The 17,881-nt window shown below is 36.2% G+C and overlaps 1 protein-coding gene across 2 annotated transcripts in view; it reads right to left on the bottom strand.

The window, feature by feature from the left end:
* Positions 1–5,644: 5,644 nt before the first annotated feature.
* The window catches only part of LOC108768910 (cationic amino acid transporter 2), a 102,212-nt gene continuing 89,975 nt past the window's right edge, over positions 5,645–17,881 (bottom strand). Inside the window, exons 6-15 of one of the 2 annotated variants that reach the window (XM_018519598.1) lie at positions 14,386–14,557; positions 13,169–13,352; positions 12,932–13,056; positions 11,658–11,911; positions 10,900–11,142; positions 9,895–10,039; positions 9,532–9,625; positions 9,289–9,416; positions 8,714–9,120; positions 5,645–7,962 (exon numbers count right to left, since the gene is read on the bottom strand). In XM_018519598.1, the coding sequence (XP_018375100.1) occupies positions 8,729–9,120; positions 9,289–9,416; positions 9,532–9,625; positions 9,895–10,039; positions 10,900–11,142; positions 11,658–11,911; positions 12,932–13,056; positions 13,169–13,352; positions 14,386–14,557 (1,737 nt within the window). In that variant the 3' untranslated portion in view covers positions 5,645–7,962; positions 8,714–8,728. Of the gene's footprint in view, positions 7,963–8,401; positions 9,121–9,288; positions 9,417–9,531; positions 9,626–9,894; positions 10,040–10,899; positions 11,143–11,657; positions 11,912–12,931; positions 13,057–13,168; positions 13,353–14,385; positions 14,558–17,881 lie in introns of those variants that run through there. The other variant, XM_018519597.1, reaches the window with a different exon arrangement.

Raw genomic sequence — 17,881 nt, forward strand, 5'->3', positions numbered from 1 at the left:
CTAGTGGTCTTTTACCTCATGCAACACGCGCGGCCAACGTCTGATTACATCACGTCAAAATACTGTTAGCAATTCCCCGAATACTTTGCGTGTTATTGTGCGATAATTCCGCATATTGCAACATGTGGCATGCATTAAATTCGATGAGTCAGGATTAAAAGATATGAATGGTTTTTTAGTAAAATCAATTAGTCAATAAAGAGTAAAGTTTGATGTTCCATTGTGGAATGATTTCAACGTTACGCCTATTTTGGACAGTTTATAATTATAATTTAAAAATATGACGATTACAATTTGTTCTAATTTTATATATTCTGGTATTCTCCAATACAAAAAAAAAAAAACAAAAATAAAGAACCAAAATACATGCGAATATAAAATATTAAAATATGCTATATAGTTAAAATGCACAATATAAAAAGGTATGAAATAAAATAAAGTACAAAAAACTGTAAATAAACCGCGTCACATTTTAGAAAATAAAAATCTACACAACTATAATAAATTTAAATAATGTCTATAATTCAGGTCAGATTTTAGAATAAAGATCTGACTTAAAGAATAAACATGTAAATTCATTACATGATATATTAAATCTAAAATGAGCTTTAGAAACGTCGTCTGTCGAATAACAGTTGGTAACTACTGGCTTGTCTGACAACGAGCAGACGTTACTACTTCGCTTTGTCTATATTGTTTTTTTTTTTTTTACTTACGTTGATTTAGTGGATTAAACCAGATATCGGAAAATGTATTCAAAGCAAATTATATTATATTAAATATAAACTTAATCTCAGTTTATGTATTTTATGTAGATTATTAAGTATATATTAAATCGACCTTCCCACGATTCTTTCGAAACATTGTATAATAACTTTTTCACAATTTTCTATGCAAGTGCCACGAGATTAAAAATAGTTTGTTTTTTTAAATTTACTATATCGTACATATTGAGACTATATTTGCCTTCTGTGCTGTTGATCAAAGTATTTGTTTTTATCATGCCGACATCTTGCGTTTATTCTACGTTAGCCTCTATTTTCTTTTTATTTCTAATTTTATATTCATTAATGCTGCAGTTAGATACTTACTATCACATACGACAAAGAAAACATGGAAACATTTAAATAATATATTACGCGATAAATTCATGAAAAAAACCTAAGGGAAGAAACAACAAAAGAACAAAATTATGCGGGCCTGCTCGATTCAGATAGATAATGATTCATATTGATAACGACGAGGATCGTCAAATCGTGGTATTTTATACACGATTTATGTCCAATTTTTTCACTTCCAGATAAATTGCGGATAACCTTATCCAGCAGATATCTCCATTGTATTCTGGGAGATATCTCTTGGATAAAGTTATCTAGAGGTGCAGAAATTGGGCATTAGGAAATAATGAATGACATCATACCCTGCTGCTTTAGCTTTTGAATAATCACTTTTATTTTTGATCCTTATCAATATTAAACAACGTATATAGTTACGTAAGGGTATATATATTACATGGAAAATTCTGTCCTTCTCGTGCGCATATATCTTCCCGAGATACCTCGAGTGCCCACCACCCGACCGTCCCGAGAGAAAAAAAGTATATCGTCACGCACATGACATTCACTCTCATTCTTTCTCTCCCTCTCTCTCTCTCTTTCTTTCTTTCTTTCTTTCTCACACTCGTCCTTTTATCTTCGTTCTCTCTCTCTCTCTCTCTCTCTCTCTCTCTCGCTTTTCTCTTTCTTTCAGCTTCTATTAAGAACAAGAAACATTCTTTTTTTTATGTCTGGTTCTTTCCTGGCAAACGAGAAAAATGGCGTTCTCGTGGAATTTCCGACGTTGAAGGACGCTTTTGCATTACCATTTTTCGGACGACGCACCTTAATCGCCGGTGCGACATTCTTCCCCGGAGACTCATAATCTCACATCTTCCCAGGTCGTTCGCACGTCCTTCCACGCGAATGCGGATCAATCCGCCCGAAGTGACGCAGGAACGATGCGTTCTTGTAAATCCGATGTTGAGTCGCGTTAAAGGCGACGTTGAATTGTGCGAAGCGCGTATTACACGCCGTCTCGCGAAATTGCTTACGTAGGAGATTGAAACCACTACTAGTTAATTTAATATTAATATCGCTCGCTTTTCACAATGTTCGCCGTATATTCATGTCGAAGATATTAACAATGCGCAACGCATCAAGCAGATGTAGCCTCAAATTCCATCGACACCGTCACATATCGCTGCACACGTATGAGATAGTTGCATACTTTTAGAATGACGAGAACATGATACACTCTTCTTGTATTTTCATCTGTTCGCAGAGAGGGGTTTTAGTGAAGAAAAAATAGAAAATAAATAACTTTTTTTCTGCACCAATTCACTCGTTGCAATGCCGTATGCTCGACACTCGTAGAATTGTAATATTCTATTGTATTCTATTAAAAATTAATTTTGTTATAAGATAAGATTCTTACATTCCTGTCATTCTTAATGCTTCACTTTTATGGGGAAATGTATATTTTCGTTAGCCCTACATTCGTACACTTATACGAGTATGCGCTCGCAATTATGATCCAGAGACGAATTGCTCTTCAGCAATTGCTTATCCTATCGTTACATATATCGCACTTCCAACGGAAAAGAAGGAGAAGAATTATCGCGAGTATCACAAGTCGATTTTTCGCAAATCGTTTAAAAAGGGAAGGAAATAATTACCTTAAATTGTTTATTATTGCCAAGTATATGCACAACGATAGTGCCACCGTTTACATTGTTTGCACATTTCGTACCACACATTGGTGCGTTCAGAATCCCACACGAATGCTCCTCAGATATATTATCCTTGTTTAACATTCGGTGAACAAGGATAAAATGACACCTGAGTGGCACTCAGGTGGGAATCTGAACATAACCCTGGAAATATTTGTCTCCTTTTTTTAAAAAAAAAAAAAAAAAGACAAATGGCGATTTCGCAGCGCTTTCGCAGTTGTCACTTTCCTCGACTGAAAGTGCGATATTTTTCCGCATCTGTTCTCCTCGCGGGAGCTAATACTTTCAACTTACAGCCGTCGAAACTCTCAAGGTATTCGCAGCGAGTTTACTGCGACTTCAAGGTACACACGTGACATCTGCGCGGGATCCGTCGGTCTCCAGGCAAAACCTCGTCAAATTAAACGTCTTATAAAAAAAAAACAATAGATATTCCTCGGACATCCTGCGAATGTCTTTGCGGATATTTCTCAAACTGTTCAGGTTGCTTCAACTCTTTCATCTTTAACAGGCAGAAATTTTGTTACTGGAGTCTCTCTGACTTAAATTGTACTTTGTGGTTTGTACCTCGACCGACGTCGTCCCGCCACATTGTGCAATAGGCCATTTCCTCCTATCTAAGAATACGAAAGACTAACTAAAAGGGCAAAGAGTAAAACGCCGCGTCCTCCTTGTCGTTCTGCTATTTGTCTCGCATGTAGTCCTATTCTTCTGAGATACATCGAGATAATCTCAATGGATCTGCTTGCTAACAATATTATTCGTATAAGTAGCATACTTGATTTGACAGGCTGAAGAATACGAGGAAGCTATGTCGTATAACGCAAAATTTTAATGTTACCGACTTTAAAGTTCGATCGAAGAGATTTGCGAAGAGATAATTACTTTATATGTAGTTACTTCCCAATTTATTCATTGCAATAAAAACAAATATATTTTCCATTTATAGTTTTTGGAATGTAATTATTGCAAATCGTGAACTATAGATTTTTAATGAGTTTCACAGTGTTAAATTAAATTCATTAATAAATTAAATAAGAATTAAAGAATAAATTTGAAAATGCGACATAACTCCTTCGTTAGCTTCACCCTTTCAACCGCATGTATTTTTGTCCGTTTTAAGAAAGGGATCTCTAACGTCTCGTCTAACGTCTGGAGAGATGTATACAGGCACTGTTCTTTCACAGAGTAAACTCCCATCCGTCGAGAATCGCGATAACGCGATACTGCGATTGACAGAACGGATATCCAGAGTACCATAATTTTGCTCGCAGATTGCAATACAAGTCACGTCACCGAGAGAAGGCATGCGAATTATTCTTGCCTCTTAATCACTCATTTTATTTCAGAAACACGTCTCTTTCGACACTGGATAAATGTTCTCGAAGTTGCTCAGCAATGTTTTTCAATCCATTATACGTATACAAAGTATATACATAACGGCCAAAGTTTGTGCTTCGTTTCAGGAAAGTGTCATGTAAATATATTGAATGAATTATAAATCATACAAGATTTATGATCCAAGTTTTCGCAGGACATTTCACGGTGACGTAAGCTCAGTGCAATTAAGCAGTTCCCTAAGATATCCGCGACATTATTACAGGGGTAGAGGATCAAGATAAAAAGAAAAGAAACGGATACATTGCAAATGCGAAATTTGCGCTTGCGCTCCGTTTAATAAACTCGGGCCAACATATTTGGCCATTCAGTTTTCTCTTAATACAATTGTAATTTTAATTTCAGACGCAACTTTTGCGCAAAATTCTTAAGTATTACATATTTTAATATTTAACTTACGCGCGCGTCAAAACTCCATTTAATTAGGTCAAAATTTCACTAAAGAGTTTAATTTGAGTTCAGAATTTAGATGAAGTCGAATTCAGATGAAGAGCTAAGGTACGATTTTTTTTTTCATTTCAGACAATGAACTGCAAACTAATATTAATTATCGTGATCGCGTAGCGAATTTATGATCACCCTGATATGTATCACCTAAAAAATCGAACAGTTTTGTGTATAAAGTATTCTATGTATAACAAAGTGCTACACGTATTCTGGGAAACGTGCGTCGTCGAACGTACGCGGCGGCGTAGGCTAACTTCGCGATCACGCGACGATTCCGCGAATGTGTGCAGGACTGATATGTGTGAAAGGATCACTCCGATCGATATGTAGAGAATAAAAAGCGAGAACTAAGCTCTCGACCTGCCCCTGTAGCGTGTCGAGTATCTCTCCTTTCGATCCTCGAATCAATTTTACGTTTGGAACGCGAAACGATCGACGTTTATCGTCGTCGTTAGAGATGTACAGTGTTTCGATCACAGAGAATATACGTATATATATATATATTTTTTTTTATATATAGATATATGTGTGTATATATATATTTTTTTCCTCTTTCCTCGCGAGATTAATCAGGATTCCATCAGTTCCGCTGAGAGACCTGTACGTGATGAACTAAAGAGGAATCAGGGTGAACGATCGGTTTTGGAGCTCGCCCTTCGCAATAAATGAGACATTGTATAAATTACAAAATTCAAATTTATGTAATAAAAATTAGACAAATTTATGTAATAAAGATATCGTTTGCATTCACGTGAGTGATAAAAAATTTTATTTCTCCTGTTTGCTTTCTTCTTCTCAGGATTGTCACAAATTTTTCATCGTAACAATAAAATTTCCTAACTTTTTCCTGATTTCCAAACAAAATTTCATAATTTTCCCCGACTTAAGTAATATTTTAAAATTTTTTTTTAATTTTACCTTCATTTTGATTTGGAAACCGTTAAATATTTTGTTGAGAGATGAATTTACTATAGTAATGTACATTATCATTAAATGTTGCTAACTGCTTATATTTTTGATTGTTAAGTTGGTAGTATTTCAAAAGTGCGTAGATGAGATGTACATATATTAAACTTCTTTAAAGCTAAATTTTCATTTTCCAGAAAATTTTGCGAAATTCCCTGACTTTTCCTTAATTTCTCTGACTTTTTTCAATTTCTCTGACAATTTCCAGTTTTATGGTCCTGCTTCTCTCTCTGAACAAAATTTTGCTGCTCGATGATCGTAACCTAATTATCAATGTAATCCAATTCGTAATCTAATTATAATATTGTGAAATAATTTTGTTAAAAATTTGTTTGTAATTTGTCGATTGTCAACACCCTGAATCCTCCCTGTCGTCGCTTCGTTATCGAATTAGTCATTCACGTGGAAAAGGGACGCGGAATGTTGAGCGACTCGAGAGCCGCGGGACGATTTCCGCACATGGAAATGCGGACGATGCGTCCTATAACGAAGTAGTAAAAGTGGCGGAGCAGCTGGACGAAAGTAAGTATAGACACGAGAAGAAATATTTCGCGAAAGCGATCACGGGGGGCGGTCGTCGTACCTGCCAACGACTTTGCCCAACGTTCGAGCGACGATGCGTCGCGACGCATCGACGCCCGCCTGGAAGATGCACGATCGAATGTCAAATAGTATGCACGACGCATATCTCCGTTATAAGCGAAACGATAGCATGGCGATCAACAATACAACGCAAGGATATCTTCTGCTTCAGACACATACTCACAAAGAAGCAAACAGATCATGAAGTAATAAAAGTTATTTGTGTAATAAAAGCGTCTGCTGCGTGACTCAAATCGCGCGCCTCGCAATAAACCGGCGACTTTTATACTTTATTGTTCCGCAATGTACAATCGGTAAGCATTCCGCGTTATGGTTTTCCGTGTTTTATCGCAGTCACGTGTCGTGCCTCCTTGGTACTTCGGAATATTTCGCGGATTACTTTGCGACGATCGATCTTTCGGAATTAATAACGCGGATGAGATGTAGGCGGATGGGTATTAAAAGAGGAAAAAAATAGTTTAGAGATTTTAAAATAACAATCGTTACGGTCCATAGCATGTATCCTTGGTTGTCTTAAATTATATCTTGACCTGTATGTGGGCAAATTGGAGCTCCACTCGTGGTGTGAATACATAATCACGCATGCATTCACTCATATCGGAGACACGTGGTCGCGCATCCTCCCGACCGTAATTACTCGGGAGTATCGAAGGCTATCCTCGATTCATCGCGCGGAACACACTAGCGGACAGAGAAGCACAACGGACTTGTGCACGTACGTACGGAGAAACGGTTTGTCTCGAAACACCGAAGATATGTACACGAAAACGAAATCTTATCTCGCGCGTCGTCTCCCGTCTATCTCCGAAGTCCCGCAAGAAATTGGACGAATTGTAAAGTCGATCGAGAGGAGAACTCGTTTCTTCGAAACTAAATCGTCTAGCCTCTGCTTTTCCTTCCGTTCTCTTCCAAATTTATCCCAATACGTGTTTTGATTCTGAATAAGAATTTGATTTTCTGATCCTTGAAATAAAACATAGTTGGAGAAGTAAATGCCAATTGATTGGGGACAAGATTAAAATTTTTTTCGCGATTTTGAAAAGTTAATCCTCATCCTATTTCTTTTTGATATAATTTTCCTACTTAATTAATTGTATTCACTCTCAATCCTTCATTCCACGACGTTGGGAGGCGACGCGCGCTTAAATCCTAGATAATTTATACAAATTGCGTGTAAATTAATAATCAAAGGGTTTACTCGAGGTAAGACGTATGTAAGTATTGTAGTAAGCTTAGATATACGATTATAATATGTTAGACTAGACTTCTTTTTTTTCTTCTTTTTGGGAAAGACTAAAGTTAGGCAAAAGATGACATTTTTGTTTTTTTTCTTTTTTCTTCATTAAAGTATTCTCTTCTATGGATTCTCTCTCTCTCTCTCTCTCTCGCTCTCATACTCTTTTCTTATTCATTATTCTTTCAGGCACGCCTCGCTCTTTCTCTTATTTTGTCTCGCTTTTCTCACTTTTCTCTCTTTCTTTCTCATTCTCACTCGTGTTTTTCATTCATCCTGTCGCTCCGACGACACACCTCATTCTCATCTCGCATTCGTTTCCCATTCGCGGACTAGCAATAAATTTTTGAACTTATATTAGCCGTTAGAACGCTCTCTTGGAAAACACAAGTTTCGCCTTATACTAATAATGGTAATGGTCTCTTCATCTTTCTTTCTGCATTCCCTTCTTTCTTTCTATCCTCGTCACAGCTAATGCTCTCTCGACCTGTTTCTGTCCCCAACCGCCTTCTTCGCCTGCGATCTCGTCAACGACGGTACTATACAACTAGAATAATAAATATTGCCGCATTATTATTTGCTACATTCGTCCCAAATAGTCAACAAGTCTGACTCCCGGAGAATCGCGGTTCTTGGTCTCCTCGTTTACATCACACCGACCAAATTTCTTTTCGACCATCTCCATCGTGCGTACTTTATATGGAAATATGTAACTTTCGAGCAAACGATCAAGCATCAATTTTTAAGGAGACCAACTTATTTCTTATGGACACTTTATAACTGTCCTAACGAGCATCCGCGTGTAAAATTCTTTTGTAAAATTAGAACTTAGAAATGTAAAAGAATAAAAACTCATCTCCAAAAAAAGGAGTGTCAATGTGTGCAATTACAAAAGAATATTAATTCCGATATAAATTTTGAAGCAAAATTACAATCTAAAGAAAAAGTCTAAAAAATTAACTTTAATCGTAATTTAATTTATTTTTTGTCTCTCTTTTTACGAATTTAATTTTGGATAAACTCGAAAAATCTATTAAATACTTCTTAAAGTCTTTTTGAATACATCGAACTCTCGATAATTATTGACAGCTGATTTGTGTATTGAAAGAACTTCGTACAGCCCTCCAAGTTTGAGCTCCAAACCACCGCGATCTCCGAGGAGTCTAATTTCACCGGTAATCGCCCGACGCCAGTCGCACGCGCGCGCGCAAACGTGTTACTAGATGTATGTAGTAGTAATATCTCTCTTTCCATCTCTATTCGTGTGTTAAGTATACATTAATATCCGTTCTCGGTACCGCGCGCGGTGCTCCTCAATCGTCCCAGGTGGGGAAGCTATCCTGATCGATGAACAGGTTCTTGCCCGTCGTCGTTGACGCGGTTTGGTCGATGCGACGGCCGCTTCCCGCCGCTCCCGTTTGCCTCTGTTGATGGCCGCCGATGCTAATATGCTGCTGCTGGTTCGGCGTGCCGCCGAAATTCGTGCTGCCAAACACTGGCTGGCCAAACGCGTCCAACTGCTGGCTCTCGTAAATGCTGTGGTCTGGCGAATACTGCTTCTGCTGTTGCCGCTGATGGTGCTCGGTCACGGTCAACTCGATGTTGCCGGCCGTACCGCCGACGACGATGTCGTCAATGTTCTCCGACGCGTTCGCCTCCTCCAGGCTACTGTTCTTGATACCGTACTGGAAGTACATGATGAAACCTGATGGCAGATACGAAAAGCGGTGTTTCGATTGATCGTGAGATTCGCAGGAAGGAATTAGTTAAAGAATTATTGTTCCACTTAAAAATCAGATAGAATCGGATGAAAATAGGTATAATCTCCGTCCACATAGTTTGTATATAAAACTTTATGAATATAAATTTGTACCGAGAGTCATCCAGACTGTGAACCTAACCAAGGTGAGGATGCTGAGCTTGAAGATGAGATAAATGTTAACGGTAACGGCGATCGCGGGGACGAAGGGTAAGCCTGGAGTCATGAACATTACGCTGCTCCTGAAACAAAAAGGGAAATACAGGGAATTAGCACGTATTGTTAGATTAAACCATTTCACGATTGGGCACGCTTCAATTGGCAGATTTACGGGATTGCGAATTACAAATAACCTACCTATTTTGCGGCTTTCTACTGATGACGAGAAGTATACCAATTATGGCAAAGAGAAATAAGAATAGTAATATCGTTGTAAATGTTCCCATGTTACCTGAAAGAAGAAAGAGCTGAAATATATCGATTCTCAACAGATATATTTATAGCGATTCGTGAAATTAATCAAATAATTAAAACAATTTTATAGAATTATTTAGATATGTATTATGTTTTAGAAATATATCCTTCTAATGTTATATGAGCTAAACATTTATTACATGTTCACACTTTTTTCCTCTCTTATTATGTCGAAATATTTTACGGAACGTTTGATTAATTTTACAAATACTTATTAATGTATTAAAAACGGTATAAAATTCTCACCCATCCCACAGACGATAATCAAGTCAAAAATAAGGATCAAGACGTATAAGATCCCAACGAGCTTCATAACGTAACGTCCTGACGCCTCTGTCGCAGGACCCCTGTCCACCCACGGGAATATAGCAGGACAAAGGTACTGCGCCGCCTACGAAATGTCACCATTCATTAGCTTCATAATAATCACAGTGTCGGAAGGAATGTTTTATGTGAATGGAACCTGATGAAGTAAGTACGTACACTTAAATATCAAAGGGGCAACAGTAATCTCATCCCTTGAGTTAAATAATTTTGTTATTTTTAGCTTCTATGTATTAAAATGTAAATTATAATTCATTTCTGTAGTTTCAAAATAAACATTGTCTATATTAAGATGCATTTAGTGAATAATAAACTAAATTTGAGTCAAGAATACATCTTCTTGAATTAAATTAAACTGTCAACTCCATTGTTTTAGTCAAATTAACGACATATTGGGTAGGAGCAGTAGCTACTCTCTAAATTTCTTGGAGCAAAATCTCACTCCAAAAGAGTTAAAATATTGTAAGTATTGAAAGAGAATGAAAATTTGCATTCTTGAATAAGGGTGGCAGATTTTCACTCTTTTTTTGGAGAGGAATTCATTCCAAGGAAAGAAATCTCACTCAAAAGTGTAAAATTTCACAAAAAAAAAAGGAAATTTTCCATTCTTATTCAAGAATACAAATTTTTCACTTTTTTCAATACTGGTAGTATTTCTTTTCAAGTGAGATTTTACTCTAAGAAATTTAGACAATAATTGGGTAACATTTGACATGAATTTTATTATTACTATTTTATTATTGTATTATTTAACAGTTTATATCTATATATAGAATGTTATGTAAAATTCTAATACAAAATAAAAGATATTTGTACAAGATAAATATAATAACAACCGGATAGAAGTCTATTATTTTCGAATGTATTACAATCGGGATGGTGACCTTTATTTCACCAAGCCATCGTTTTTCGATTACTGATCTCTACCTGCAGTCGACGCTGTAGATAATTCAACGGTGGCCCTATGATTGGCGTGTTTCCGGGATATTGATGAGCGCTACCGCAACTCGAGGCGGCCGCAGCCGCGTGCACGCTGCCGTAAAATTTATTCTCCGTTCTGTCGCTGACGAGATACTGATCGTCCTTACCCAATCCCACTTCGTCCTCTTCACCGCCGTACGTGTCATCCGAATCTGGCGACGAGCTGTTGCACCTCCTCACCCGCCGCACCTGGAACGATGCAACGCTAATTTCAAAATTGCGCAATCTCGCTTCGATCCATTCCTGCATTCCGCTACGCGATTGATCCAATTTTATTCGTCGATGGAGAAGAAATTCAGTAAAAAGGGAAGAGAATCGAATTGCCCTTATCTTGAAAATTTTAATGGTAAAAGAGATAAATCTTAGTCTTGCCTGACAAAAAAATTTTTTTAACTCCATTGAAAGATAAGGGAGAACATTTAGAAAGAAAGGAAGACAGAAAATCTTTTAAGAAATCCCTTGAGAACGACATCTAAGATGAATGTACTCTGGAAATGGTCTAATTCCAAGAAAATGTCGAGCGCGTGCAAAGAACTGCCGAAACGGAGCTATACGAAAACGAAAAACGGAAAGAAGTACAGAAATCGAGGAGAGAAAATCTCGTTTTCTCGTTGAAACGAGAGGAGTTTCTTCAATTACACGGCGATGGAGGTAGACTATGCGATTTCGTTGTTTTTTGAAACGCAAACGCAAACACGTCTCACCGTGATACGCTGCCCGTTGTTGGTGGTCGTAAGCTCTGACTGGGACGTCTGTACCGAGTTCAATGCGGTTGTAAGCTGATCGGGCCTAAGCTCCTTGCCGTAAGTCACTTGGCCGTTCCCCTGGGTTTCCTTCGTGGGCGATCGACAAGGCGTCCGCAAGCTCTGCGGCAGCAACTCGATCAAATTCGTCGAATGCGGCTGATATCGCAATATCAGCACGCATGTGGACACCAGAGTGTACGCCAGCAGGGTACCTAAAGCATTAAATCGCGAACAAGAACATAAACGTGGTTCTTCTCAGCACTAATTGCTATTCCGTTATAATTCAATTCATGCGATAGTTTTAACATTTGACGAACGCAATATAGCAGAACACTTGGAAATTAAATTAGAAACAATAAAAAAGATCGTACAAAGATAAAAAAAAGTATATAAATATATTTAAAAATATATAATGAAAATTTAAAGAAACTTATATTTATTCAAAAGTTAACTGTTTACAAATGAATATGAGATCAATATAATTAGACAAGTATACACTGAAAAAAATTTTTGGTTAAAAACAGATGATTAGAATTTTCTCTCTCTCTCTGGTTAAATTTATTAGAATTCTAGTTGAGATAATCAGAATTTTGAATGTTACAATATTTCCGATAAAATCTACTAGAATTCTTATTTTTTGAATAGAATAATTAGATCAATCAGAATTCTAGTTATCTCAACTAGAATTCTAATAGATTTAAGCAGAGAAAATTCTAATTCATCCATTTTCCACTAGAATTACTATTTAATTCAATTAGACCATTTTTCTCAGTGTATAATTATAAAAACAGATTGTAAATCTGATGTGCAAGAAACATAAGCTTATTTGAATTCAACCAACGAAAATAAAAATATCTAATCATACACGGAAAGAATAGTTTTGTTGAAATATTACAAAATTTAGAGAGATCTAAAAATAATTTTGTTTAGATCATCAAAATAATTATGTAACGCTTAAATTGGTTGCTAGAATGTTAAAACTTTTTGACATTGTCATCAACGTTTAAGCGTTCTACATAATTATTTTGATGTTTCAACAAAATTATTTTCAACCGTATTTAGCTCAATTTTCAGTAAAACCATTTTTTCCGTGTACAAGTTTTATTCCATAAAATTTTATGTTAATGATTTTTCAGAACTCCTTACCGGTCGATAATCAATAAATATGACAAAAACGCTATATATTCATTCCATTCTAAATTAATCGGAAGTCGTTTTAAGTAACGTCTTACCGATCGACATCATTTCCACCAACACTTCTAGCTGGATCAACAGCGCAGCGAAAGCTGCACACATGCCGGAAGTTAAAGTCGCAATTGCGGGAGTGCCAGTCGCCGGCCAAACTTGGCTGAGGCTCCTGCGAAAGTGAAACGAGCGCTTTACATTCACAATTACATCTACGGTTTTAACTGTTCTTAATGATTCCTTTCATCGCAGTTTCCAGTGTTAACCTGTATCTTGATCATTACCGAAATATAAGGCCATCCTGAGCCATCGCGTAGACTATTCTAGGCATCGGAAACATACTGCCGAACATGGAGACCGTCAGACCTGCCAGCGCACCGACTGCGACGATGTACTTGCACTTGTAGGCCCCGACTTGGCCGAACATTTCCACCAACGCCGAATCCTGATCAACCTGATCGTATGGAACTGAAACACGAGGTACTCGAATACATGTTGGGAACACTATAACGTACCGTCCCGCAAGACACTACCGTCCCACGTAAATTCGACTCTGCGAGTTTCCCCGGCAATCAATAGTAACAATTTCGTATGAAGCATAATAATACATTTCATACAATAGCCAATAATGTCAAAGTTTCAACAACTCTCATTTGCCTTATGAATAAGTTTCGCAATAATTTTAGTTTCTATCGTTTCACCAAACATTGTTACACAATACAGAGTTGTAGTAAAATCGATTCCAATACGAGATGGAAGCAACTCTCGATTCGTCGATAGTGATTGTCAAAAAGGCAGTCTGAGACCAATGAATTAAGAGGGATAGTCCGAAATTTTAACTCTTTGTTTCTTGTACAACGCGTTCTAAATTTTGTTTCACACACAAATTAAGAATATGATTATAAATTGATCCTTTTTTTAAATGTAAAAATAATAAGTGAAAATGATAATTGAAAATAAGTGTAACAATAATAAATGTGAAATATAATTTTCAACTAACATGTGGAAAATTTTATGACTTTTTATTTAAAAACCTAGATTATTCATAAAATACATTTAGTAGAAAAGTACAATTTTAAAACATAAAACGTGATTTCGTAAGTTTGTATAATTTTTGTTGTGATCTCACATGATATTATACATCAAGTGTTATTATTATTTACAAATATAATAATATAATATTGTTTATGTGTTTCATTAATAATTATTTTAAAAAATGTTTATCTATTAAAATTTAATTACAATTAATATTGAATTTTTTTTAATGTCCCTCTTTCTTTTCTTCACGAATTGGTTACATTAACGTAGCTGTTAAAGCTGCTCTACGTTCATTGTGTCAATAGTTGTTCAAATTTCAGAAGTGGATGCAAAAACACAAGGACAAAATCAAAAGAACAGGCACGTCGCTCTGCCGTGCTTGTCGCGAAAGATGAATAAAAGCGTATTTCCATTAATGAGGGCCAACAAACGATCGACTACCATTATTTAATGATCTACTCACCAATCAGTGTCAAGATCATGCTGCTGGTGACGTAAGCGACGAGAATTATGATCAACGACGAGACTATGGCGAGGGGAATACTCCTCTTCGGATTCGTCGCCTCCTCGCCGGTGGTGGCTATTATGTCGAAGCCAATGAAGGCGTAGAAACACGTCGCCGCGCCGGTGAAAACCTGACAGGAAAGAGAGATTCGGTTTTTCAACGCGTCGGACTGCAGAATATATTGTCGCGACGGAGACCGATCGGACACCGAAATGCGATAAAATGGAACGAAAATAAGATATCTGACGGAAATTCGAGATGGAAAATCGAGTTCAAACAGAGCTGTGGCTCTTTAGGTAAATGTCATAGCGCTTTTATCGAAATGCAAAATTTACCATATAGAATTCACTTCGTATTAAGGGATGATATAGGGTACTCACGTTGATGTACCATTTGATTCAGTAACTATGCCGATTATAGGGGCGCGTATAAAGTAAATTAAATGGAGATCGATAAAAATGATTGTCCAATGTGAGTCACTTTGCAGCTGTCATTGCAATCCCTGCCTTCAGTTGGATTTACTGAAAGTGTCACGTCCTTTAAATGCAGTATTAAAGCGTTTACATATTTCACCTCTGCTCGACGTGCTTATGAATTTTTGATAAACTCCGAGAAAGTAAGATTAGGACGATGTTGCTTAAATAATCGGCGTACAGTTGGCCACACAGAAGAAATTACTTATTCATTCACGTTTTGGTGCAGTCGTGCATTTGCTTCAGAAAATAAATAAAAAGATCAGCAGAATATCGCGATCGCACGCTACCACTAATGTTAAGGAGATGCTGAAGTAATGGTCGAACTCTCTAACGGAATTATGTATTTACATCTATTTTTTTTATGTTCAGAAATTTTCTCTTTTGAATCTAATCAGTTTCAATTTTTTCAATTTTTTACAGCAAAAAATTAGAAAAATTGCAAAACTTAAATAGACCCCATATAAGATATCTTTAATTTATCTTATTTTATTCAGTTACCTTTTAAGTACACAATCAAACTGAATTATATATATATAATTAAACTAAAAGTATCTATCCACATTTGAATAATATATAAGAATATTATAGGATCTTGAGTTTATAAGCACTGAAGCCCTTACAAAAGAAATAAACAGAAAAATACGATCTAAGTGTACGTATACGAGGTACATGCAGGTTTAATACACTCAGATCATATTTTTCTATTACTTTCTTTTATAAGCTTCAAAGTCATAAATTCGAGCTCTTGTAATATCCTTACATATTATTTACGTATGGGCAGATACTTTTAGTTTGAGTATTTACTTGGAATCACTTATATTATGTGAAGAAGAATAGCCTACGAGATAAAAGGAAACTATATAGAGTAACTCCGGCAAATACGCCGCGCTGGAATTTACGCCGCAGAAGTCAGAAAAAATAGAAGGAGTGGGGGTAATTTTCCCGTAACTACTCTGTTACATGCCTTTATGTTATATTAGTATTGTGTTATGATTTCAGCTTCTTAATGTTAATATTAATGAATTTATTGTGAGTTGAATCGATTTATCACTGTAATAAGTAACGTCATCATAAATTATAATCTACATAAAATGATTAATGTAGAGCGTGTAAAAGACTTAGTGATTATTTTGTGATACATACGTATAGTGGAATAGTAAAGCATGTTGTGTAGCAAAATACAAGAGCTTTGCTTTCGTATTCTTTGTTTAGCTTGTTGTTTTGTATATCCCACCTGTTTAGGATATACGGCATTTTTAGCGAGCAGGATTTATGCCCAAAGCATACAAAGTGCGCAGATTGAACTCAGTGCACTAAACGCAATAAACGCATTATATGAAATATGTACCTCATGTCATAACACTTGTAATATATGTAGGAAAATCATAATTATTATTTATTACTTCGTATACATATTTACCATTCTTATTCCTTAATAAAGCTTTATAAACACATTTTATAAGTTATTATGTCATTATAGGTCTTATTTATATGCATTATTTGTAAATTTTTCATGAGCCGTACATTTCCCCCTCTCCCCCTATGAGTAGCCATATATCCCATCCCTATGGGATATATGGCAAAAATGCAAGGGTTTCAAAAAGTTTATTTTTTAATATGAAAAATAAATATTTCGGATTTCTAATATTTTTTTCATAGAGTAGACAGTACAAAGTTTTTACTGATATAGTTCGTTTACTATAAACATAGTAAGTAATACTTAATAAATTAAGTTTTTAATAGGTACGGCGTATATACCGGAGTTACCCTGTGTATAATTCAACAACTTTTTTTTGGTTTTTCATATGCAGTTTTGTATCTTTTCACATTTGGCGTATTTTCTTTTATTTTAGGGAAGAATTTTCACAAGTGAAAAAAAATAGAAAAGTGCTTATGTCGGTACAAATGATTCCAGCATCTCTAATTTTTATATGCTTTTTCATGGCATATCCGACTATTTTTCCAATACTTTTCCCATTCTTTTTTCATTGCTTATGATTCTTTTATTAAAGACATAGGTATACATTTGCTTGTATCTTATGTTCCTTAATATCTAGTGTTTCAATTAAAAAGAAATTTTTTTATATACATTCACATATTAATGTATTTTCTTAGTGAGGCGTTTAAAAAAATTTTGATTATTCGAATATCGTTACTCTCTTGATTTAATTATCTGAAATAAAAAGATAAAACGAATGAAAGCGGGAGAAATACAAGGAGGAAGATCGCCAGATAAAAATGCTAAAATTTACATTTTCATAAGTAGCATGGGAAATCGAGCAAGAAAGATTATGCGAAGGAGTTTCGAGTAAAGTTGACATGAAATTTCGTGACCCAGCGAGAGGTGGGCGTTATGTAATCGGTACACCCCCGGTTTCGCTACATCCTCTACATTTTCGTTGTTGCGCCCACGTGCGAGCGTGTCGCACAAAAGCGCAGTTAAACCGCGATTAAAGGTCGACCGGCCCACCCGATTCATCGCAAATACACTGTTCAAATATAATACTTCAGCAATATGAAATCCCCCTTCAGCAATATGAAGAGTTTCAGCTTCGAAATTCTATTAGTCGAAAGCAAAGAAATTGCACCGCAATCGGGGCTGCGGCAACACGAACAATGCCAAACGTTTGCCTCGAAAGGCATATTATCAGTATGCGAATTTCTTGCGGAAACAAAGAAATTAAAACGAGGGTGAACACAGACGAAACGTTACACTCAGATTTTTTTCAAACTTTCGGAAACCGACGTCGCCGTTGTTCTTTGACGAAACTTGTGTTTCAAAGTTAATTATCTGGGCTCAAAAACGTTCTATTTCCAAGAAGGCATGGGAAAGAAGAATTGGAGTTTTGAAATTGCTCGCGGTGATATGTAAGACCGCGTACCGCGTAACTTTGCTGTAAAGGAATCCCGAGCGATGCCGAGTATTGAAAGACGTAGATCTCTGTGTTGATAGAAATAAAGAAACCATAAAAAAAATT

This window comes from Trachymyrmex cornetzi, unplaced genomic scaffold (genome assembly GCF_001594075.2).
Source record: "Trachymyrmex cornetzi isolate Tcor2-1 unplaced genomic scaffold, Tcor1.1 scaffold83, whole genome shotgun sequence".
In the NCBI taxonomy this organism is placed as follows: domain Eukaryota; kingdom Metazoa; phylum Arthropoda; class Insecta; order Hymenoptera; family Formicidae; genus Trachymyrmex; species Trachymyrmex cornetzi.